The 26,335-nt window shown below is 45.0% G+C and overlaps 1 protein-coding gene across 1 annotated transcript in view; it reads right to left on the bottom strand.

Annotated features, from left to right (window-relative positions):
- Window positions 1–13,283: 13,283 nt before the first annotated feature.
- The window catches only part of LOC139225681 (B-cell lymphoma/leukemia 11A-like), a 33,480-nt gene continuing 20,428 nt past the window's right edge, over window positions 13,284–26,335 (bottom strand). Inside the window, exon 3 of the mRNA XM_070856510.1 lies at window positions 13,284–16,484. Coding sequence (XP_070712611.1) covers window positions 14,497–16,484 — 1,988 coding nt within the window. The 3' untranslated portion in view covers window positions 13,284–14,496. The remainder of the gene's footprint in view (window positions 16,485–26,335) is intronic.

Genomic DNA, 26,335 nt, shown 5'->3' with positions numbered 1-26,335 from the left:
ACAGCACTAAAATAAGACATGTCAGTAAACGAACATCCGAGTAGCGAAAAACATCAAAACATCAATATTCATGTTTTTTAGCTTATGTCTTCAGAAAATGAAAACAATGATGACAAAATTCAGTGAAAAATCTCTCTAGAATAATAAGAGTCTTGCACAAAATTTACACAAGTTCTTAGTTTTACTTTGGTGACGCTCAAACTATAACACAAAATCACATGTCTGTGCTAATTGGCCTTATTGAATTATTGGTCTCGTCCTCATTTGTAATAAATAGTGCAAAGAAGTAGAGACTATGACATTGTTTTCAGGAGGGAGAGTTGCATACCTCAGGCTTTTCACAGAGTCGTCCTCTGAGCGCCACAATCCCCCCATCCCACCTCCTTGCCCTCACCCCTTCCACAGACAAATTGATTTGCAAGGGTCCGGAGCTGGCGAGCCCTCAGAGCACCACCTTTTTTGCATACAGAGCGCCGCAGGAATAGCACAATGACTTGGTCCAACAAAAGACGAGAGGAGAGAGGGATGAGGAGAGAGTGAGAAAGAGGGAGGGAGGGGGGTTTGTAGGGGATGGTGTGCATTTGCGGGTGGGGGTTGGTTGCACCAGGCCAAACTCAGCAGGACAGGGAGAACTAACTGGTTCAGAGGTCCACGATATCAACTAACACACACACACACACACTCTCTCTCTCTCACACACACACACTCACACACACACTCCAGTGCCCTCATGCCCTGGGCCCTCCCTCCTTGTCCCTTTATCCCTGTCTGGTTGGAAAGGTCAGTGCATGTCTGGGAAAGGGGGTCCCAGGATCCCCAAACCCCTCCATTCCGCACACACACCCACACACATACAAGTAGACACATATGTATACATGTAACAGTCCAGTCAATTCATTTGTATATGAATTTGCCATAAAACCAATACTATACACACTTGGAGATAAAACACACACACAAACACTGTGTAATAATCTTTGGTCATGGAGTGAAGGTGTGTGAGAGAAATCTATGTGCGCTGGTCAGCATCAGCTGAGCCCCCCCTCCAGACAGTGCACCTCCCTAGTACCCCAGCCCACCCCCCACCCCCCCCACCTCCGACCGCACTGAAAGAAGAGAGTGAGCACATTCAAATGGAAAACATAGTCCGCTGTGACCAGTGTTTTGTCTCCTCATGATGTAAATAGCTGCACTGGCCAGCAAACAGAAATGTGCAGTTGTAGCAACGGCAGATAACAACGCAGTCACTGTCAGTGATGTCACATCCCCTGTCACGTGACGAATGGTGTATTAGTTACACTTTTGCAACATTAATTTACAGCAGAAATGTGTGTATGTGCTTGCAGTAGTTATTGTATGGGGAATGTTCCACTTTATTAAATACTATGATAGAGTCATGGTGTATTTAGGATAGAGTGTTACATGCACACACACGTCTGCATTTATGTGTATGTGCATGCTTGGGTGTGTAGGGAGATGATCTGCTGTCTGGCTCTCTTCCTTTTCCCTGATGCCCCGACACACTGCCTGCCGCGCGCACACACACACACACACATAGAGTGTACGATAAAGAGGGAAAACCTCTATATCCTTCATGAACCTCCCGACCTGGAGCCCTATACAGCCTACCAGGACAGGGCGGGAAAGAGGGGGAGATGGGGGAGGGAAGTTTGTGAAGAGAGGAGAGACTGCAGGCCCAGCTGGGGTGGGGGAGGAGAATAAAACCCTCCCTCACCCTCTGCTCTCTGACCTGCTGCAAGGAGGAGGACTTGCCATGTCTGGTCCACTACTTGGCAGTGGATGAGTTGTCCAACACTTTTCGCGGGTAGGAATGCTGCTTCTGGTAGCGCAGCATGTTCTGTTTCACTCATCCGAACTATGCTGTGAACTATTTGCTGCACTATAATAAGAGAAGTTGACTTCACCTAAGTTCTAAAATGTATTGCAAGAATGACACATTCCATGCACGCTGTGCAGTTTAGACAAAAAATGGAGAGCAGTGCATTTCAATAGCACAATTGTGTAAGAATGGTAATATCTTGATCTATCTACTTATTCTTGGACGCAATAAACTTATACTGTGATGTTACACTGACCAGGTTTTTCAACCTCAGCTCACGATAGCAACCAGACAAGAAGTCTGCATATATTTTATTTTATGGACTTAATCTGTGATCGGTTTGTCAAACTAACATTTTGCATGATTTGTTTTTGTAAGCTTTCAAGCTATTTTGAATGTTGGTGAACTTGGCCAGCCCTGCTTCATCTTATAGTGACATTAACAGTTTCCATACATTTTGATTTGAGTAGATTGTTGCATTCTTTGGGCTGTTTGCTCTTATTGAAACACCTTAGGACGCCTTGTTTTAAATCAAAGTACAAGGAAAGAGTGCAACAGGGAAATAACTACACACTCTAATGTGTAGCTCAAAAGACTCAAGATTACTTGCCTTTTTCCCGTTTGTTCATACATTGGACATCCACAGGGAGTGTGTCTTCTATGAAAGTTCTGCATCTGCAACTAATTTCGTGCGTCTGAGTGCAGAACTTTGCTTCCCAGTGCAAGCAAGCTCCCAACTTCTTTTTTCCCTTGGTACAAAGTATTTGTTAAATGATAAATCACAGTAATGAGCAAGGTGTCAAATTTAGAAGCATTGACAAATTAGGAGCAGAAATTAAATTTACATTGTTTGGGTTGTTATGCTACACTCTAGACTGCTATCAAACATAACATCCATCAGCCAGTCAAGCGTGTCAGGAAGATGTTGGACAGGTAACCTTGGTTACCAGGTGATGCATGGGCACTATATGCTGTGCTACCCAGTTTCATGATTCTGCTTTGAGATCCAATGCAACGTTTGTGCTTTGTGATATCCTGCAATATACTCTTAGTATCTCTTCTACTGAGAGCGTGCCCTTGACCACGGCAAATGGAAAACAACACATCTACAGAGCTTTTTGTGTACTAGCAGAGACAAAGCTGCTGGTTGTTGACTTCGACTTAAGAAGGGTCTTCTTCTTCTTGTTCTTCATCGTGATCTCCGCTCTGAGAGCAGCTGCCTGTAGGGAAAGACGTACAGACAAAACAGTGACATGGACCCAAGTCGAGGACAAATCCACAGATAAGTCACAAAGAAAGAAAATTTGGGTGGGAGAGAAGGTGAAGGCTATATTGTGTCTGAATAAGTTGTTTGTCCACGACACTGATGGTTCGCATTGCTTTGTCTGTGTTTGTATGTGTGTGTGTCTGTGCAAGAATTGATACGTTTGGTTGTGTTTAAGTGTGTTTATGTTGACATATTTGCAAGTCTGTGCTTTCACAGGACACACAGTCACCGCTCAGCTGGTCCTCAGTCCACTAGGTGGTTCACTCACACACACACCCACACACACACACATGCACAAACACACACACCATAAGGGTTTCTGCTGGTCCTGCCCCTGATCTGGGTCAGGGGAGACCCCATTCAGGTCCATTCCATCCCCCAGAACCCCCTGCTGCTTCTGTGCTCCATCCCCATCACAGCAGCCTCTCACTCCTCCATGCCAGGGATTGTTTCCAAAGATTAGACTTAATATGAATATCCATAAACAGAATGGGACTCCCAGACTGTGAAAGCTATCAAAGACATATTTGCATCTAATCCTCAAAGAACCCCCCTCCCACCCCTTACAGAGAGCTCACTACCCCCTTTTGGCCCCCCAAAAAAATCCTACTAAACCTCCCCCGAAAAAAACCTCAAACCTGCCATCCCCCAGCCCCAGAAACCCTCCCCTCTTGCCCCCCGGACCATCCCATCCATTCCCCAACCGTTGGGCCAGACAAGACCAGACCAATTCTGTTGGGGATTATTTGGCTTAGTGATGAATAATGGATGACCATCTCCCCTCTGGCTCTCCACCACAGCAGCACCTCTCAATTGGCCTTGGCATCGAGCCATTCACTGGCCTGTCTGGATGGCTGCTTGGCTGGCTGGCTGGCTACCCAACCCAAGAGATCTACACGATGATTGCAATATTGGGAAAGTATGGACAAAATATTAGCTCTGAATTTTGAAGAAGAAATTGATATTCCTTCAGTTCCATAGTCTCAAATCTGTGATATGTGGCTTAAAGCAACATTGAGGCTACTATTGTTGAATTAGTGAGCAAAATTGTGAATTTCCTCCAAAATGTCATATTCACTTCGGTACTTTTATTTTGGTGGCTAATGTTAAAAAATGACAGACATTTTCAACCATAAAACTCTGTTGCATTTCGTTTTAAATGTCACTTCACAGACATTTGAAAGAGTTTCTCTCTCGTTGAAATGTTTACTAGAAAGCTGCTTACTGAACATGAAATTACTGAATGCCCTTTAATGAATTAAAATATAAACTGATGGTCTTGGACACTAAGTAGACCATGAGGGCAGAGAGAGTGTTGTACAGAGCGTGGGAGAAAGGCCTGAACATTGTCCTTGCCCTGAAAAGCAAGGAAGCCACTCTTCTTTTATTCCTCCTCTCATCCTTGTTTTGCACTTTATCTCTTTTCATTCGCTCCGCTCTCCGTCTTATTTTCAATGGAGCACTTGGGGCCAAAGAGATGTCAGTGCTGTGGATACATACACACACACACACACACACACACACACACAAGGACACACCTGGGCATAAGAGCGCCAGCTGAAAGGAGACAAGTTCATCCAAAGGGCCTGGCTAACAGTAACACAGGAGGGGCCAAGTCCCATTGTGCCCCAGGTCCGCTCAGAAGCTTCTTACCCCTCACTCTTCCTGAAGACAGGCTCCCAAGGTGCAATTCGACAAGATGGTTTTTGTACACTCATTATTTGTGACCCTTTTTTGTCTTTCATTTTCTTGTTTTACGGCTTTGTTTGTTTGTTTCTTTCAGGCGAGGGTAGAGTAGCCTTGGGTCTTTTGACGACAGCTGTGCTGCCGAGTACTGCAAAGAAACAACACAAGTTCAGCACAATGACTGACAAGCGCTTTGTAGGACAGGAGGCCCACAATGAATGTGTCCCCACTAAAGACCACCGGTTGGCCCCATAAAGACCCGAATATTAGAGGCTGCCTGGTCCAAGAGAGTCGACAGCACTACTGCGACCCCCTGGAGTAGTTTGGACAACTGCGACCTCCGTCCTGCAGGATAGCCTTATGTGGGCAAAAGCTCTAAAAATGTGTAACTGAAGGAAACAAAAGGTGTGGACGGGGGTGAACATGTGTATTTTGAAGATTGACAAGTGTGTATGTCAGAAAGAGAGAGTAAGATATAAGATAGGAACAGAAAGAGCTAAGAGGGAGTCTATGTAATACCAAATATGGATGTGACACAAATTCTGTAACCCTCTCTGTGATATATACACTCTTGCTGCAGATCCTGACATTATTCCGAGAAAAGTAAAAACAACTTCAAAACATACAAGCCCATACACAAAAACTGTAAATACTGCAGGCAGAGGGAAGTATGTACAGGGTGTAATAAGGTCAGTCTAGCAGGTCAAGCATGTGACTGTGGCCCTGCAGTCCCTCTTCCCTCCCCCCATCTCGCTCACTTTGACCCATGGGCCTCAGGAATGAACCAGGAGTGAACCGGGAGTGGCGCGGCAATTCTCAGAAACTTCCAGAAACTTCCAGAGCCCTCACACCCCTCGCCCTCGGCCAGTCTTAGCTTCTGTCACCCCAGCAACATCTGGAGCGTCTCAGAGAGCTCTGCCGACCCCCACAGGGAGGGTCAGTACCACCATATACACCTTTAATACCCACAAAGACATAGAGGGACACATACATGAGAACACATAGTGGGTAAATATAGATAAGAGGGGATGGGGAAAGTAAACATATGTAAGTACAAAAGAGCTATACATGTGAACAGGATACAATCAGGGCTGTAGCCAGGCTTTTTTAGAGATGCTGAGGTCAAACCTCATCACATATCAGTTTTGGACAATTCAGCAAAAGCATGGAATGATGTCAATGCCATTTTTTACACCTTGTTCCTTCCAGTGTTTTTTTAAAATGATCACTTTCTCCTATATCTGCACATGTTACAGTATGATTAGAATTATGGAAAGATTGTAGTTATGGCAAATAAACTACAGTTAAGGTATGATTAGAGTTAGGCAACTTAAACATTTGAGGTGAGAGAAAGACAGTGATATGCTAAATAAAAGATGTACATTAAAGGGACTTTCCAGTAATTTAGCAGTTCTATAAAGTTAAGGGACTAACAAGAAATTAAAGCAGCAGAGGCCGAGACATTTTTACTTTTAGTCTCAAGTATAGATCAAGCCCCTAAAACACTGGATCATACACTTCCCAACTCAAAAGCATCTAGCAGTAGTAGGGGGGAAATTGTCCAGAGGTAGCAAAATGCGCCCGCCAACAGCTTTGAAACTCATTCTTTGACAAGTTATATCTTGTTGTACAAAAAAACGCAAGCTCAATACCTATGTATGTATGTATGTATGTATGGGACCATGTCTCACCTGGAAGTGGTGAAGTCTTGTCATCACTATGAGGAGAGCTCATTGGTTGCTGGCTGTAGCCTTATATTTCCCGCGCGGATGTGACCATGGTATCAATCATCAACTCTCAGCAAGAAGGCAAACAAACGTATTTCCCAAAAGGTCACAGAAAGATATTAAAAACATAACGATCAACCTTAGAGAACCAGTATCACATTGTCCTCAGCTGTGGCTGCAGTATCTGACACACCACGTTAAAGATGGGAGAAAAATAGTGATACCTACAGAAAAAAGACAAATCTCATATATTTCAGCTAAATAGCCGCCAAATTTAATCAGTCTGAAAATCTCAACTGGCATGGGTGACATAGTTTACAATAAAGCAGTTTACTATAAATGGTGTATTTGTGCTGTCCAGCTCCCACTATAATGTAGTGGCATTAAGAGGGCAGAAGATGAACTTTGCCTCTTTATTAAAAGGACTGTAAACAGGCGCCCTACTGTCTACCACTACACACACAGCATACAGCTCACACACACATAGACGCACATGCAGGTGCACGAAAAGCACACACAAGTCAGAGGTTACTGATAATATGACCCTGTTTTACTGGTCATATAAATTCTGCCAGCAGCATTGCACCTGGAGAACACACACATGACACAAAAATATGAAGATAAGGATGCACTAACTCAGCCATGTGCAGATACATGCATGTGAGCACACAACCCCCCTCCTCCCCATGTATACATCTGTCTGTGCAACATGTCCACATGTTATGAAGCTTAGCACACAGGCGGTGAACATACAGTTTTTGGCAGCGTGGTGGAACACCATGGCTTTAACAGTTAGAACACGGTGCCACTCTGAGCTCCACGCCCCGCGGTTCAAGGTCAGATCAGTCGGTCTCTGGAATCTACTGCCCCTGCCTCGCCCCACCTCCCTCACCCCATGACCGCCCGCCCCCCCCCACCCCTTCTCCAACCACCCATGCTCTGGAATGAGCCACCCCTGCAGTGTGCCAAAGGAAACCCCTTCAGCGATAAACCAACCACATACTGATAGAGATACAGTACAGCTTTCACTCAAATAGTGCTGACCTGGACAAGGCTGGCCCTTATGTATTCGTGCACAGCCTGTACACACACACACACACACACACACACACACACACACACGCACACACTTGTGGCACTGGAAAATAAATGATATGCAGCAGAGTTTTTAGGAATGTCAACGTCCCAAAGGTCAGTAATAAAGGCAATAACTTAAGGCTCATATCTGATTGTGCACCATGAAACCAAAAGAGCCCACTCAATTATGGTCAGCACAGTATTTGAGACATTCCTTCCCCTCACCCCTCGCCTCCTGTCCTTCTTTTTCACTCCGGGGTCAAAGTTTTCACCTTATCTGGAAGCCATCAGCAGTACCAGTCCCACCTCTGTGACTCATTTAGTTGAAACTGTTGCACATCGTTAAAATCCTGCTCTCTAGGTCTGAGAAGTAGGAAAAAGAAAAAAAATCACACACAGACATTTAAAGCAATACTTCACAAGCGAGGTAATCCGGGTCTCTGCCAAGATTTTCACTGCCAGTTACAGCACATATTGTCTAGTGGGTAGTCTACGACTCAGATGTTGTGAAGGCAAAGGAGGAGGAGGAGGAGAAGAGGGTGGAGGAGGAGGGGGAGGAGGAAGGGGGACTCTGCTGTGATCCAGTTTACTATTTTGGCTGGGGCTTTCTTCTCGCTGTGTGGTCATGGGGTAGATCGGCACAGCCAGCAGGCACTGAGGACACTGGCTGGCCACAGCCTGACACAGAAGCCACATGGCCAGAGAAAGAAAAAGAGGGAGACAGAGTTAAGAGGGGGAGAGGTGTAAGGAGAAAGCCAACCAGTGTGTAGGGTGAGGAATGCGGGTGAGGTTATTCTGGTTTTCTCTTTTATGTTCTCACATTTTCTCACCTTCCTTCACTGTCACTTCTTTCTCCGCGCTCTTACACTTAAACTTCAGCCTGACCAAACTTCAACTTAAACCTTATCCCTCCATCTATCCCTCTGTCCCTCTTTTCTCCCTTCCCCCTCTCTCTCTCTCCTCAGACAGACACAGCTACCCTCCTGGACGTTTCCTTTCTGCCGGCCTGCCCCAACAAAGGTGCTCAGTCATGTGAAACCTAATCTCCAGCCCCCCAAAACCTGACCCTTGACCCCTTCAGTCTTCACACAGCCAGAGGGGGAGGGGAGCCAGGGCAGGAAAGGGAGGCTTTTGCGAAAGGTCACATTCCCGAAGACACTTTTGTGTACGCACGTGTGCGTCTATGTGTGTGTGTGTGTGTGTGTGTGTGTGTGTGTGTGTGTGTGAGCGTGCATGCACCCAGTCCATTATGTGGTTTGTGTTCCAGCATCAGCATGTGTGTTTGATTCTGTGTCTGCATACAAAAGTGTATGACGGGAAGTTTGCCTGTATACTCCTGTGTACTAGACTGCCTTTTAAGTTTTCATGCGTGTGCAAGTTTGCACGTCTTTGTACAGTAGGTAAGAGTGTGTGCACACATACACACACTGTATGCACATATGTGAGAAAGCACTTTCAGCCCCCAAGCGTTGCTGCCCATAGACAAAACACAGACTTTGTTTCTAGCTGAGCCAGACCTGTAAGTCTTGTCTGGGCAGAGCTCCTCTCCTTCCACCCGTACTGGCAATCCTCAGATCTTTGTATGTGTGTGTGTATGTGTGTGTGTGTGTGAAGCATAGTGTGTATATGTGTGAGGCACTGGGTGTCAGCTGTCCTGGGTGATTAGTGCTTTTATATTGTTCCAAGGAGTCTGGACGAGGCCCCCTCTTCACTGCACCACAGCACAGCTGCAGTCTGTCTCTCCATCTCTGCTCTTCAGCCTTCCTCTACTCCATGACACTTGTGAGATGGGCTCAGGCTCAAGAAAAAATTTGCCTGAAACAGAGGCAAGAAGTAGACGAAGAGGAATGGACAGAGAAGCGGAGCATGACAGAGTGCTTATAATATATGGAAATAAGAAAAACTGAGTTCTAGAAGAGATAAAGCGGGACAATCCACTGACAGCTGACGCAAGAAGAAGACAGAGGCGACAGAGAGACGGAGGAAGGCAGAGGAATAGAGGGAGGGCAGCAGACAGGGAGAAGTGGCATATTAGGAGGATTAGAGTCGATTCAACGCGAGTCTCTCCTGGACAGGATTTCCCCAGCTATGCCTGGCAGGCCTCCCCTGCTTTAAACACACAGGCAAGTCAGGACAGAGAGAGAGAGGTAAAGTAGGGGGAGGAAAAGCAAAAGAGGGAGGGGGCAATCTTTATCTTTTCAAGAGTGTTTGTGAACTAGTTTTGATTAGCATAATGAACTAATAAATTCTTGCCCTTCAACAGAGAGCCAGTGTATCCCCCTAAGACTTGCCTGAAATGAGAGTAACAAAAATAACACTTTTCATTTTCTCCAACATCTTGTTCTACAAATGAAAACAATTCTGATGAGGAAAACTATTCAGACAGGACTGTAGGCATTATTCCCAGTATGACAAACTTTTTGAAAACTCTCCCTTCAGCTAAAGAGCTGTGACTGTTGCCTTCGCAAGTTAAGGACATATGTCTACACAAGGAGGAAGAGGAGGGGGCAGGGGATGGTAGGCAAGGGCAGAGAGTCTGCTATGGGAAAACTATGTCTGCTATGCAAGGGTTGTTTGGTGGTGGGATTTGTGGGCCAGAGCATTGTTGCTCTCTTGACATTGAACTTGAGAGATCGGAGAGGGGGGGGGTGTACATTATAAGTGTATATATGTGCAAGAACACACACAGGCTAACAATTCCTTGCTCCCAACACCCACCCAACCACCCCCACTTCCTTGCGACTCTGCTTTATCTTAACTGTCAACACCTGGCCTAAGCAGGAACCTCTCTCTATCTGTGAACTTTAATCTGGCCCTGCTAGGCAAACAGCGCCAGGCTCGGACAAGGAGAGCGATTAGTCTGTCACGTTGCCCTCCAGTGCTTCAGTGGGGAGAGGAGGAAACGGGGAAGGGAGAGGTCGGAAGAAAAGAGAGAGATTGCGCCATAGTAAGATATATAAAGTTAGTTGCAGCGTAATGAAAAAAAAGAGACAAAACACATGAAGGGGAAAAAGAGACGCGAAGACAGAGCAAAGGCTCAGAGAGTGCTGTGCTAGGAAAAAAGAGATGAAGAGCAAGACAGGGAGAGAGACGGGAGGAGGTGGGAGGGTTACTGGAGATATAATGCAGACGCCTCACTGACCTGACAAAGCCACAGACCAAAGATATGGTGGTGAACTTCCACCCCACCCTACCATGACGGATGACTCAGGCTGAGACATGCAAACACACCTGGGTGCAATACATCCAAACAAATATGCTCACAGTACACATTTATGCACAATGTTGCATATATTAAGTGTGTGTGTGTGTGTGTGTGTGTGTGTTCTGGTGGTTCTTTCAACTCTGAATAGTCCCCTATTGTGTTTTTTAATCAGACTGAGAGTATTCAGACACATTAAAAAAAAAACAAGATCACTAAATTCAGACATGTATGTAATACTTTTTATTTTTTTCAAGACAAAATGGCTGAGTGAAGAGAATAATGCAGACAACAGCTGAAAATAGAGTGGCATCTCCGTAACTGAAAAATAACAACAACAGAATCTGTAAGTCGAGCAGGAACTCATGAATGTTGGTCAATGACCTTTGGTCATCAAACAGAGAAATTAAGCCATAACAATTCACCAGGAGGGAGAAAAATGAACTGATTTGTTTTGCAGTGACTCTGTTCTGAACAGAGCATCTAAGTGTATAGTCATAATAAATAATGTCGACCAATGCCGTCGGTCAACTTCAAGTTCAGTTCAGAACAAATAGCTTGAGAGTAAATACAGAACACAGGATGAAATCAGGCTGAAAACTCAAATGTACCTCAATACCATCAGTAATGATAACATGTACCAAACTTTTTTTTTCTTTCTATGATTTCTGTTTTATTTAGAATATGCCTTGCATATGAGATGTACCATATTTAAATTATAAAGCACCATGGTTCTTTTGGCAATGAAAAAAACAAAAACTAAATTCAAAATAACGACAAAAAGGAAAAAAAAAACTGTAGGAAAAATGCTTTTCAGATTGATGTTGGATTGATTGCATATGACAAAGGTCTTTTTCAAAAACGGCTGGAATGTTATCAGGTGGTACATGTTCAAGGACAGTAAAAAGTTGGCTACCGAGAAAACCCAACAATAGCTTGTATTACTGCATATAAAATGGCAGGAGAGAAAAATATATAAAACAAACTAAAAAGATATGTACAACCACCTGTTTTTACCTCATTGTGGTCACTCCAGCGGGACTGCCTGAAAAAGCCATTATATGACCTCTCACCCTTGGGGAACACCACAACATTTTCTTTTTCAAAAACATACTTATTTTCAAGCATACAAATTATTCACACTATATTATCCTGCCAAATTAAGAAAATATACGGTGGCAGCTTGTTGGGATTTTTTTCACTACAGAAAAAAAGGGTACATTGAAACCTTTAAAGAGTACAGGCAAAACAGTAAAAATACAGGCTCCAACATAAATACTATAAGTGCCTACACTAAGTGAACATTAATTTCAAATACCATTCTAAATACAGGAAAAAAGTAGACCATAAATGTGTTTTGAACATAGGAACTTACATGAGTGTGCATTTTCCTATGTGCTTTAAGTTCTCTCTATATATTTATATATCATAAATCTCTCCCCAATGCAAATTTTTGTTCAACCTGAAGACTTGTGTATAGTAAAGGCAAAAAAGATGATGATGATGATGATGATGATGATGTTCATTACAATTCATTACATAGTGATCAAGTCCCAGATGTCACCGAGACAGAAAGAGAAACAACAATAAACAATTAAAAAAAAATTAAAACAAAATTTAAATAAGGTTCTCCCCTAAAGATATTGAAGTGTTACTTTAAAAACTCAACAACACAATTTACTTATCTTGTTAAATCAAATTTGTAGAATTTTTATCTTCCTGTACTGAGCAGTATATTTCTATAATTGGTATGAAGCAGGATATTTCTATGGCGGTTCCTGCATTGATACCCCCAAGAGCCAAACTGATGTTTAGTTCTCAGGAGGAGACATGGCTGGCAACAGTTTCTAGTTTCAACTCTTTTTTTTTTGTTTGTTTTTCGTTTTTAATGCAAAGCAATGACACCACACTAATCTGTCAGCATAAGAGCATGTTTTCCCTTGAGTGTCCGACTGTAAACTGGGAAAATTGAACAGTGCACGTAGGTAGTCCCAGATCTGAAATCTGGTCCTCATTTTATACTCAACCGACTGTACCTCCGATTAGAGAGACAGATACAGAATCCAAGGCAGAGTGACAAGTGCTATATCATCAACAATGACAGGAGATGGAGATAGAAAAAAATGCAACTACCACAATGAGGTCTAGAGCATGTTAACTGAAAAGAACACAAAGCGTGAAAATTTTGCTCTTAAAAACTTGTGTGGAGGGGGTCATTTGTTGAGAAAAATGTTTTTACTAAATTCAGATTCTTAACTTTTGATTTGGACTTCCATTTAAGATCGTTTCCAATGTGAGTTCATAAAAAAGGTTTCAGATTACTTAAAGATTTCTAAGATCTAATGCAGTAAAGAGATTAAGCGCTATAAGGACATACACATTTGAATTGTAGAGACACCTGGTCAACCCACTCCCCACCCGCTGCCCTGACCCTCACCCACCCTTACCCTCCAAACACCCACCCAAACCTCCACCACCCAAATTCTGTCTGGCTTAGAACAACTAAAACCCACTCTGTGGTCTTCAAATGGCTGCTGGCTACACTGCCTGCTTGCGGACACTGAAGAAACATAATTCTGTGCTACTTACAAAAAAAACCTGCAAACTTTTAATTTTCAAAGAAAATAAACACTCTGGAAAATTAAGAGCTTTAAGTTGGTTAAAACAACTTGTCAGACTACCCTCTCAGTATGGTACAAAACATAAACGCCTAAACCAAAACTCTACACACCAAACAACCTACTCCTTTTTAGCATGTAACATGCCAGTAAACAGAATCATAATCAGGAGAATAACAATATACATGAATCAGGCAGATAAATGATTTACCAGAGATACACATAATCTTTTTTTTGTTTTGTTTTTGTTTCAGCTGGTTCCTTATGCTCTGCTTAGTCACAAAACGACAGGGTCGTACAGGTGCTTGATGCAAGAACCTGCTTATTCCGTATGTGCACAACAATGTCCTGTAATCTTCTATAGCTGAAACTCCGAGCTTATAGCAAAAAGGAGGATTAACTAATGTAGGTATCCAAGGCACTCTTAGTTGTCATTTCACACCATATTATTCATTTCAGTGCTGTTTGTCAAAGAAATATTCAATGGCGCTAGTGCCTACCATTTTATAGGCAGCCCAATTTATACATATATATATATAACTCTTATCTCAATCTTGCATGGAAAATCTTTCACAAAGATCAGTTTTAAGTGTGACCCTGCTTGTCTTGATGTTTGATAATATGACACTGTCCACTATGTTTGAACACAAACCTGTGCATGATATGTATGACAGTATGTACTGTATGCAGCATGGGTTCTCATAACTAACTTTTTTTTTTTATGTTGAAGAAATCAAAAGTATCAACAGCAACACATGTACAACCAAACCCACCAGCCGAGGACAATTTTCTCTCTAAGTAGCCAAAACACACTGAGCATGCTGTCCAGTTACAAAAAATACAAAACGTGTAAATTATTGCACAATAGAAAGGCTCAAAAAGTTTTGCGTTTGATGCAATAGTATTGCCCCAATAATGGATCATGCATTCAGCTTTTTCCAGTCGGGGATGATGACAGGGCTGTACCATGTACTGGTGTCTAACCCTGTTGTCCTTTCCCCTCACTTTTTGGCTAGTTAGCCAGGGTCGCTTTTTAGCCAGGGGAGTTGAGAGAGAGCTGCCAGCATGCTGCTCTTTGCCTACTCGGTCTTAATGTCATTAGCCAGAGGGCGGTCACTGTGCCACTTCTTCATGTGTTTCTCCAGAGTGCTGTATACACTGAAAGGCATGTGGCAGATTTCACATTTGTACACATCCTTGCCCATCTGTCCGTGGGTCTTCATGTGGCGGGTGAGCTTTGAGCTCTGGGCGCACGCATAACTGCACAGCTCACACTTGTAGGGCCGCTCTCCAGTGTGACTGCGTCGGTGCACTGTCAAGTTGCTGCAGTTCTTGAACACCTTGCCACAATACTCACAGGTGTCACTGCGGCGGCCGTCCTTGGAGTTTGGCCTGCCATTCCCACTGCCGCCGTGGGGAGTGCTGGCCCCACTGCCGGTGCCGCTGCGTCCTGAGGCAGCCCGTTCCCCATCAAGCTCACCAGGTGGAGTGGAAAAGCGCAAGCTGCCGTTTTCTGACGAGTGCTCAGATGACGAGGCAAAGGGCGATTGTCTGGAGTCCCCACCTGTAAAATTGATGAAGGGGTCCTTGAGTTGTCGTGAGGCAGCGTAGCCAGCTAGCCACTGGGAGTAGACGTTCTCCGTGTTTGGGATGGTGGGTGTGGGGGGGTCAAGGTCCTTCTCCACCTTGATGCGCTTGGACAGGGGACTGAGGGACTCAGGGCTGACCCCTCCACCCAGCAGCTTCCTGGTCAGGCTGTCTGTGGATAGTGGTCCCAGGCCATTAATGGTAGTAGTGGTTCCATCATCTGCTCGGTCTGACTCCATGGCCGAGTCTTCATCACAAGGCTCCCGGGACGAGTTTCGACGGTGTGGGTGTAGGGCCTCACTGTTCTGGTGGTGGCGGGCCCCTTCCAGCCGCAGGCTGAAACGATAGTCATTCCTTTCCTCGCCGTCTTCAACTCCAGGCTTACTCTCAATTTCCTCCTCTTCCCCCTCCTCCTCTTCTTCTTCCTCTTCTTCCTCCTCCTCTTCTTCTTCCTCTTCCTCCTCCTCCTCCTCTTCCTCTTCTTCTTCTCCATTTTCAGACATCAGGCCATTGTTCTCACTCTTGAACTTGGCCACCACTGACTTGAGAGCATCTGTGGCACTGCCCAACAGATCACTGGTACCAGGTTCAGGGGAACTTGCAGTCGAGAGGCCGTCATCTGACTTGGCATTAAGCACTGACGACTTGCTCTGACAGTGCGTCTTCATGTGTCGCTTCAGTTTGCTGGCCTGGGTGCAGGCGTGGTTACAAAGGTGACACTTGAATGGCTTTTCCCCCGTGTGGCTACGCCGGTGAACGATTAGGTTGCTCTGGAACTTGAAGGTCTTCCCACAGAACTCACAAGACTTTGCCTTGAGAGGTGTGCCCGGTTGGGTCGCATTGGATATGGGATTGGGGGTAGAGCGTGTGCCAGAAGGTGACTGAGAAGTGGAAAGGGGAGGTGTAGCTGAAAATGGAGGCTTTGAACCTGGTTGGAATGGCTGCAGCAGCCGTTGCATAGGGCTGGGCCTGTTAGGGGAGAGAGGCGGGGATGCCCCGGTGGCATTCCCAGCCAGCTCACGTAGACGTCTAGAGAAGTCCATGCTCGGAGGGGCTTCTAGTGGCACTGAGTTGAGCCTCATCACCCTGTCAAAGGCGCTGGGATGGTGGGTTGCCAGAGCCAGGTCATCAGGGCTGAGGTGGTGGCGTGGTGGTGGGCTGAATAGCGGTGGGGTTCTGGGGTAACGGCCCTCACGAGGTGTGGATGCTGAATCCCGGCCAGACCCAGAGCCCGGCATCCTCAGGAGGCTGTAGGGACTGCCATCAGCCAAGTGGACAGCATGAAGGGGAGGCTGGGAGGAGGCACAGTCACCCCCCATCCCTGGAGCTGCACCCACGCGCGGGGTGAGGGGGCTGCCAGGTTCGCTCTCCAGATAGATGCGGAAGCCGTGGGTGTTCTGGGCATGCTGGAGCAGGAACCAGGCACTGGTGAAGGGCTGCTTACAGGTGGTGCAGGTGTAACTGCTGGGCTCATCTTTATCTGGCAAAAAAGGGACACACAGAGAGAAACAACATGAAAATTTGATAAAATTGACAACTCAATGATGAACAATGACTGATATTACACCATAATTGTGGAATCATTCAAAATGATGCACTTCAATTATGAAAGTGAGATTTTAAAACATGTCAAAAACTGAGGATGTGGCAGAATTTAGAAGTAAGCCCATATGTATACTTTTTAATTACGAGTTCACTGCTGTTTTTGTCATTTTCTAGCACTTTCATCACCAATTAAGGGAGCCAAAATGAGAGATTAGATTGAAGCTTTAAAAAATGATTTAAAAAATCTTGTTGAAATAAAATTAAATGAAAGTAATTTTGTTAATACAGAGAAATACACTTTTCTGCTTTGTGATCACTGAGCATGACTGAATCTTTACACAATGCATTTTGTGATTACAAAATCTGAGATCCTGAGCTATAACATACGTGAAAGATTAAATAAGCATTTTAGATTTTTTTTCAAACCAATAATCACGTCCAGTGCCTGTACGCTTAACAAAAGAATAAATAAAACAATAATGAGAGATATCTTAGGCAGCAAGTACACAATTTACACAGCTGAGCAGGCATAGGAATATTTCAAACAATAATTGACTTTCAATAGCACTTGCACACTGACCGGAGATTTGCTTGACAATGCACGCCTAATCTCGTTAAACACACTCATCTCCCCTCCAATGCCATGTTTACAGAATTAGCTAGGCTAAAGTGGGACATGTATCTGATGCTGCATATTAATGTTGAATGAAAATAAGAGGTCACATGTTAATAAATTGTACCAGCGTTTATCACAAAAAACACACATTCGCAGCAAAAAGAAGCAAAGGAGGAAATTGTGTTTGTATGTGTTTGTGTGTGGGCGGGGAGGCTCCTATGAAAATGCATTTCATGCATTACTTTTCTATTTCTGATATTTCATGCTTTATGGATTTATTTAAATCCTCTCAGGTGAATAGAAAAGGAGAAGAAGGGGAAAGCAGAAGTGAGAGATATGCAAAATAGGAAGCATCCGCCACTTGCAAATGTGCTCCCTCTTTCATCTTTTGGCTTTCTTATCCTTTCTTCTCTTTTTTCTTTTTTCACTGGAGGGCATTTTTCTGAAGTCATTTGCAGACACTGAACCCACAACCGTGGAGGGAGAGCAAGAAGGGAGGGAGAGAAGAAGACAGGCCATGTGTGTGTGATTGTGACTATGAACAATCCGTAAGATGGTGGATGGACAGCCTTGCATGTTATAAGCCTGCTGTGGGTAAGAGACAAAGGGGTGAAGAAGGGGCAGAAAGAGAGGACGGTTGCTGAGAGAAAATAGCGATGTTTTGGATGAGCAATAGACGTAACAGACTGGTGTTTTGTGGTCCTCCTCTCTATCTCGTGTCCGCGGCCACCGCGTACCCCTCCGAGCAATCTCACTTAAAGACCAGAACACGGCATAAAATGTGCACCCAATCAAACCTCCACGCAAACCTTTTTCTCTTCACTGAAGAGTTGGAAGGGGGGTATACTGGTAAATTATGGATCATTACAATCTGCAAAAATTACAGTTAATTGCTGCCACCTGCAAGGGGCTTTGACCCACTATGGAATTTTTTCCATCATAAAAAAGCCATTTGCCCATACACGTTTTTGCTCCCTCTCTCATAAGCACAAATAAAATGTGCCCGTTATGTTGGCTTTGACTATATGTAAGGTTCCCGATTATGTGTGTGTTTTTATGGGTTTAAATAGAAAGCCCCATATCACTCGTAAAATGGTTGCAATAACCTGGCCTCTCCTGTTCACTTTGCTTTGATTTGCAGCCTATGCACACTTCCTCAGCCCTTCTTTAATGTGTGAGCAGAGAGTGTATATGCGTGAGGAGGAAAATTGATGATTTTTTTTCTGTTATTGTGAAGGACACAGGAGGGAGATTGGGGGTTGGCGAGAATGTCGTCTTCTCCTCCAAGACACAGCCGCGTCCGTCAGAGGAAAGAAAGCACTGAGAGGTCATGGAAGCGAAGGAAGGAGGCAGGGAGAAAGGAAGGCAGCGAAGTAGGGAGAGAAGTGTGGCATGAAGGGGACATTCCTAATGACAAGTCACCACATTTCTGAAGGACACGAGAGCCACAACACTGCACTTCAAAGCTAGTAGTCAATTCATTTTCTTCTGTATCAAAAACAGCATGTCTTGTGCTATGCAATCACAAACCAATCTGTGGACATTTGACAAACTGTGCTCATGCCACAAGCAGCTATGATAATTGTTACTCCCATCCAGGCAGTGGACACTTTGATGGGCATCAACAAGCCAGACCAACGTATGCTCAGATTCACAACAAAAGCAGAGAAGATATCTAAATAAGCCCACTATTGTCCTTAATAGCTGTCCTCAAAGGGATGGAAAGACAGTTATTTAAAAGGAGAAAAGACATTGTGACAAGGCATTTGATGGCCTTCAAGGCCTCTTTTTTTTTTGCAAGTAAGAAGAGCAGAAGACTGCGCGAGAAAGGAAGGATGATCTTATAAACGAGCCTGTCCTCTAATGGAATAAAGGAGAGCCGATCTCACTGTCTCCGTCTGTTTCTCTCCCTCCATTAACTCTAAGTCTGTGGAGAGTTAGGACTGGAGAGCAGGAGAGCTGGGGCTAATGCTGGATCTCCAGGTCCCTTTGAAATAGGATCAGCAGAGAGGAGAAACCACACTGACAACCCCTTAGCTGCCATTTCATGGCAGGGGCTGAAAGAGGGGACTTTAGGGGAAAGAAGACAGAAAGCATATAGGAGAAGTGAGAGAGGGCAGTGGGATCAGGAGCAGAAAAGTAGAAGAATGGTAATCACGAAAGAGAGAAATATAAAGAACTTAAGGGCCAGAGCAAAGCAGAGAGACGTAGAACAGTCAAAGGGGTTAACAGCTCCTTCAAAGCCATTTCAGCACATTGCAACACAAAGCAGAGGGAGGCTATTATGGTGTCTAACGGACACAGTGCACTGCTATCAGGCAGAGAATATGATCCAGGGCTCGCGCAAAAAGCACAAGGCCGACTGACGCAAGGGCACGGGGGAAATTATGGCGCCTTAAGCAGCAGATATGGTCGCCTGTAGCTGCTGACACCATATTCACAACACTGTCCCAGACAACAGTGTTGACCAGACAAAGCAATACACACAAGCAGTGTAGGAGGCCAAGGCATCATGTACACTTTGCTCATGCAGATTGCTCTATTGTTAGTGACCCAACCCCCAATGCCAGTCTCACACGCACTCAGTCTCTCAATCACCACACACACGCACACTGAGTAACCTTACTACCCCCTGCCTCCCTCTTTCTCCCAACAGCCAAAACACAGCCGCAAACACAAACAAACAAAACAACAGACGCCAAGACATCCATGACCTTGACCCAGGCTTGGCAGGTTAATGATGCGTTAAGGAAAAAACTGTCATAAACTGCCTTCATCTCTCAATCAAACCCATCACTCTTCTATTGAGCGTACTCCCTCAAACTTTCTAGCCATGCATGCGAGAGTTAGCAGACTTGGCTTGACCTCCATTTTTTTTTTGTTTTGTCCTTGACCACGCCTGATAGTGGGCTCAGGCTGTCCTGGTGTGACCACGCAGCTCTCACTGATATTGGTCATTTAGCTAATGGAGGAACGAGCTAACAGGATTAGCTCGCAGGCAGTCCAAAAGGAGAAGGAGGAAGAGGAAGGCGCACAGACAGGGGACACGGGGGGAGATGCAGCATGTCACCACCATTTCCCAAAGTTATCAGTTGCCTGGGCTCGGGAGCACTCACACACACCTGAAAAGTGATTATGCTAATAGCAGGTCTTTGCCAATATTCATAAGTGTTTATGGGTGTTGGAGTGAGTGCCTTGGGAAGACGGAGGGTTGTCAATACAGTGCCTCTTATGAGTGCCTCAGCCATAACTGCCGTTAATGTGATTACTAGTCTGTTTATGTCATTAGGGTATTCACAGTCAGGGATTGGACAGGGGTGAAGGGTGAAGCAGCAGAGGACAGGTTGAGGAAGAAGGTGGCGACGTAGTGGAGGCATCCATTAGAGCTCTTCCACTGCATTTTCTAAATTCACTCAATGACTTTCACCTGTCCTCAAGGTCTGAGTGGGAAAAAAAAAGGTGGTGCTTTATTTCAGCTAGTTTTATACTTGTGTATTGCGAGGTGTGTCTTCGGCATGTTGACACCCGAAGGTGTTTTATCAGTCTCTGCATCCGTTTGTATTTGTGAAAATACCTTAGAATAGAGTGGCTGGCTGGCCGGCCGGCTGGCTGGCCTTAACCTTCCCTCTTGCTTCTCTATCTCTGTCTATTTGTCTGTGTTTGTCTGCCACAGCCACACACACACACCAGGGCTCATACACTCACTTCTTTGTCCTGGGCCAGGCTCGTTGTGGTGCGCTGAGCCACTGGCCACAGACAAAAGGCTTGTTTGACCAACACTTGTTCCTGAGACAAAGCCGGATGCAGGAAATACGGTTTACTAAACAGAAAGCCAGCCAGGGAATAGAGCAGGCCTAAGCCCAGCCTTTTACAAGTCTGATGTGGACCAGGGCCTGCAACGCTGGCCGGTGTTGGAGTCACACATTACACAATTGGGAGAAGCTGACCACTAATCACTACACACATCACACATGGGCGAGAAGTGAAAAAAGAGAAGGCGACACTAAGAAAAAGAAATAGTGGAGAGCTAAGAGAGTAAGAGACAGGGAAAAGAGAGGTACAGTGGGACAAGAAAAGGCTAGCTGGCATGAACAAGCAAGGGGGGGGGGGGGGGGCAGATCTCCTGATAAAGATGCATGGTGGTCTTTGAGGGCCTGTGCCCAGTATAAAGTAATCTGCTGGCTGGGGCTTTGTCTCCAATCAGACTTTCACACTTCTTACCTTTCCTTTCCCCTTCTCCTTCTCCTGAAAGTTGATAAGAGCAACAGTGGAACTGAGCGTCTCTCTGAGCCACTAAGAAACCATTATGGACAGATGGCACCTACACAGGGGCCAATGAATGCACGCACCATACACAATAGACAAGTGTGTGTGTGTGTGTTGGGGAGGTGTGATTTTAATATGCATGTGCTTTTGCATGCATGTGAGTGTTCACACATTCTCATTGATAGAGAGTATGACCACGTGAATGCATGTCTTCCTGTGTGTTTGTGTGTGTGTGTGTGTGTGTGAGTGTGTGTGTGTGGACATTAGTATGTAACACACTTGCTACAATCATTTCAAAATTAGCATCACTGCGCTGTCTGCTTCCCTGCGTAACCTTACTCTCTTTGATCTTTTCTCAGTTGAACTGTGTTTGAACTGACCGTCCACCCAGCCATCTATTCGTCCATCCGTCCATCTCACTATACCTCCATCTATCCATCCATTCATCCATTCCGACTAAGCTCAGCTGGACAGCTTCGTGCCTGGGTGCGGCTCGGTCCGGCAGACCTTATAATAGGCTGGGCCAGCCGTGTCTCTGATGCAGATCATTATTTGCTCTCTGCTTACCAGCGACGGTGGGAGGGCGCATGCTGTTGTTTCTCATCGCAGCTCTAATGGTACAGTGAAAAGACCTCTGGGCTTCTAAGCTTAACCAGTCTAATTAAATGGACCATCGCTTATGCAAGCATCCGCAGAGATTATTTATTGAGTTGGGATCCGCTTCACAGGATCAAACCGCCGTCAACAAAAGCCAACGCTCAATGGAGTAGGTATTAAATAAAGGAGTGGAATCAAAGAAACTGCAAACTGCCAAGTGTCAGTTTAAGCACACATATCCAGGTACATAAGAAGACTTAATCAAGCAGGAGTATTTTTGGACTCGGGCAATATCCCAGATGGGCGAGGAGTCTCTGAGCACTTCAGAGGGGAAATTTGAAAAGTGTTCTGTCAAAGGAAAGATATGTCTCAATAAACGGCAGCTTAAGGGGAGGAGACTGGAGTAAAGTAGGCTAACCAAGAATATAAGAGAATAAAATAGAATACAATAGAACAGATGTGTTTGCCATCTTTACTTTCAAACATACAGGCTGTAGCATTCAAATGAGAGCATCTGCTGTCTTTCTTTACAAGCATCATCCCTGTTTGAAGTGCATGGACAAGAAAGCCTCCATAAGACATGGGGCCAGCAGCCTGAGCTTCACTATCTCTGCATGCTCAGCTTATGACAGGCTTGCGTCCCCGCAGAAAGGATGGAGGGGGACCAGGGAGGTCGACTAGCTGCACATTTCTGCATAAATCTCGAGATAGATAGCATCAGGAGAAGAGGAACAGGGGAGGGAGGCAGGCAGGCAGCGGAGGATGATAAGGCCCCCGGGGCAGGGCATTCGACACTGTCAAAACTGTTTCGTCTCCGGCTATTGAACGAGTGGAGCGCGTTATGAGCCGGCATACCATTTGCCAGGACGTGATTCGGCTTCACCGGAGCATACAGGGCCCTGTATCTGACCTCCCTGCTTTCCCCCTCTTCAGTCCTCACAGACATGCAGGGAGCTGGACAGAACAGCAGTAAAAGACTACAAAGATTTTAAGAGAGCATATTGCAGACACACAAATGCTCCGATAATCAACAACTTTACTGATGAATATTCTGAGCAACAAGAGGTAGAACTCGTGTTATCTTGTTGTTTTATTGTCACAAAAAGCACACTATAAAATACTGTGTGTCAAAGCAAGCTGCACTGGCTATAGAGAACAGAACAATATCCTTGCTGTCATTTCATCCATTTCTTTCTTGTTTCTGTAGAACACCCTTGAACGAGAATTGATTGTTTTTTGTGCTTTATTTGTTCCTCAAATAAATGATTCTAGTTTTGCCCTTTGGCAGGAACACAGCGTCAGCCTAGTTGCAGCACCAAGGATCCAGTGTAAATCTTGCTTAAAGACACTTCAAGGCAGGGATGCCTCCCCTCTCTCTTAACCTAAACAAACTGAACTTTTTATGGGTTGTTCTGGTGAGGGAAGTGTGATACAGATTTCACATCTCCTAATGCGCAAAGTATAAAGGGCATGGAACTCTCCTCCAAAAACTGAAGATCTCCTGAAAAAAATGGCTCCCCAATTAGGTTTTTGACATTTAGCGCATATAATGCTGGTGTTTCTTTTATTTTGTGCACTTGCTCCAGCCTTATCATGGCCATCCACCTATACTTAGGCCACATACTTACTAAATGTGAGATGACTAGTTAGAGGGCAAAAAACGGTAGCATGTGGCAACCACACAGTATGTACCACGGACAGATTTGTACAAACTTGCACCAGTAAAGCATGCACATAAATATGCACATAGCCATAGATAATGCAGCATAATGCTAATAGATGTCAAAACGTAGAGCTGAAGTTCGGAGGCACTAGTGTGTTGATGACTGAGAGACATAGAGAGAGAGAGAGAGAGAGAGAGAGAGAGAGAGAGAGAAGAAAAGATGAAGAGGAAGAGTTGGTCGTGAGGGTTAGAGACTTCGCCTGATCTACAGGCACAGACCTGCAGTCAGGGTATCTCTGAGCTGATGGAAGTCCGGACACACATATACTCGCACACACACTCACACACGCACACACACTGAGTCTGGACTGTGTAAACACTTCAGTCTGTCTGGAGGATAGAGTCACCCCCCCTCAACCCCCCCAGCCCTCCGTCCCTCATGCAGCCTGCATACTCCTTTGTTACTCCTCCTTCCATCACGCTATTTCCTTAACATGCTCTGATGACAGCACTGTGAGAGGTTAAAGTGGGTCTGTCTTTCACAATCTCACACACACACACACACACACACACACACACACACACAAACACTGACCCACACACGCATGAACACAGTTTCTTTCTCACCCTCTTCTTCTAGCTCTTAAATACTCTGCTCTTAGCCTATAACACACACACACACACACACACACACACACATAGTTTCTCTAAATCTTTCTTTTCTTTGGCACAAAGGGACACTACCTTTGGCTGTAAACACCTGTGCCACGATACACCTCTCATCTTCCCCTCCCACTCATTTACAGCCAGGCAGATCTCAAAATCCATCCATCAGGCTAGTGTGTGCAAGCCTTTTCCTCCTACCTTTGCCTGAGGTGCTCTGTCACTGTAAATAATATTTCCAGAGAAAATAAGACACACGGAACGGGCAAAGGAGAAAAAAAAGTGGGGGGTGGGGGTAAAACAGGGAAAGATACTTTACTCATCATTATCTTAATCTCAGTGGGACTGTGCTGAAGGTGGGCTTGGAGTTTCAGATGTACTTGGATGAATAGTAAAATATCACATTTTCATGCCCTGGTGTTCAAGAGGAAACAGGGAACTGTTAGGAAACATAAAGTTATCGCTAATGTTGACCTCAGTTGTTTGTTTCCTGAACACGCTTGCAGTAGCCCCGGAAGCTCTTAAGCATGGGCCATCATTTAGATATCAGTGAACAAGGGCTGTTTTAAACATGCAGTTATTTTTCACCCTGTCCTACCACCTCAGGGTGAGAGGACCAGGGCATGTGAGCTCGAGCCAACCATAGCAGCTCGTTATGCATACGAGCCTCAAGGCATTGAGGAGGGACATGGCACTTTAAAACAAGAGGGCCAGTGTGTTGGAGTGTCCCGTGGCCCGGAGCTGTGGAGGCTGAGGGTTTAACACGCGTCCCATCTGCTGTGTGTGACTGTGCACACGGTGGTCGAGTGGTTAAGGAAGCATCAATAGCTGGACTCTTTAGATCGAGGGGTATCTCAGGGTCAGATGTAGCTCACAAATCAATTTTTCTTAGAAATAGAGAGATTGGGTAGTCAAGAGAGATATGCTTGTATGTGTAGTGACCGCAGAACTGAAGTCTGAACTTTGAATCAAAACAGATAATATCACAAGTTCAGTGTATTTTTTTTAATGTTGTTACAGTATGACACACTCTCATTTTATCCCGTTAAATTCACTGAAATGCCATAACTAGCAAGGTCTAAGACATTAAGTACCCTGATCCTGTAATAAGGACACGGCCACTAACAGTGAGACTTCAATGCCCTAACCCACCGCCATCCAGTCATCCAACCCTCCATTCCCCGTTCCATTATTAATTCATCAAGGAGGAAACAGTGCTGGGCCACTTCTTAACCCAGACGCTTTCCAAATCCTGATTAAAATTGCAAAATGGCCTCCTGTTCAGCCCTAATTCAGCCCCTTCAAGACATTCTGACAGAAGCAGGAAGAGAAGCGGCAGAGTGGGGAAGTGGTCAGATATCCAAAGTGACCTACAAATGTTTCCTTCAGTGCTCCTCTGAGAGCCTGACAATAAATCTGATGGAGCTACCCAAGAGGCTGGATGCCAACCAGGGCCACACCTTTGTGACATGTAGTTTTGGGCAAATGCCCCAAGCAAATGGTTGCCAAATCAAATGAGTCAGAGTTGCATCGAACATTACAGGCACAGTATTCTTTCCCAGTGACACAACTTTGCACTGTGCACGCCGGAGAAAAGACTGTAGGGTAAGAACTGGGTGAAAGCAGCCAGTTAATACCTACATGTAACGTTTACCATCAATAACAGCCTGTAAGATGAATGGGCCATATGCTTGGCAAAGGCAGGCCACGCTCCACACAATTCTTCATCTCCGAGGCTCGCTCTACCAGATTCCTGCCTACTAATTGAAGACATGTGGTCTGATCAGCCACTATAGCAATGCAAGCGAGGTTGGTAAAATGGTGGACAATAGGACCTAGAGCCGTATTCCTCTGTCTTCCAACAAAAGGCAAAATCTGCATTTTTATCAGTGATACGTTTAACTTTGCAGCCCCATAAGTCCTTGTAAGAATCATTTGAAATCATGTTTAACACAGCTAGCCGTGTCTTTTAGGTTACGTC

This window comes from Pempheris klunzingeri, chromosome 3 (genome assembly GCF_042242105.1).
Source record: "Pempheris klunzingeri isolate RE-2024b chromosome 3, fPemKlu1.hap1, whole genome shotgun sequence".
NCBI lineage: Eukaryota > Metazoa > Chordata > Actinopteri > Acropomatiformes > Pempheridae > Pempheris > Pempheris klunzingeri.
This window is presented reverse-complemented; position numbering and strand designations above follow the sequence as displayed.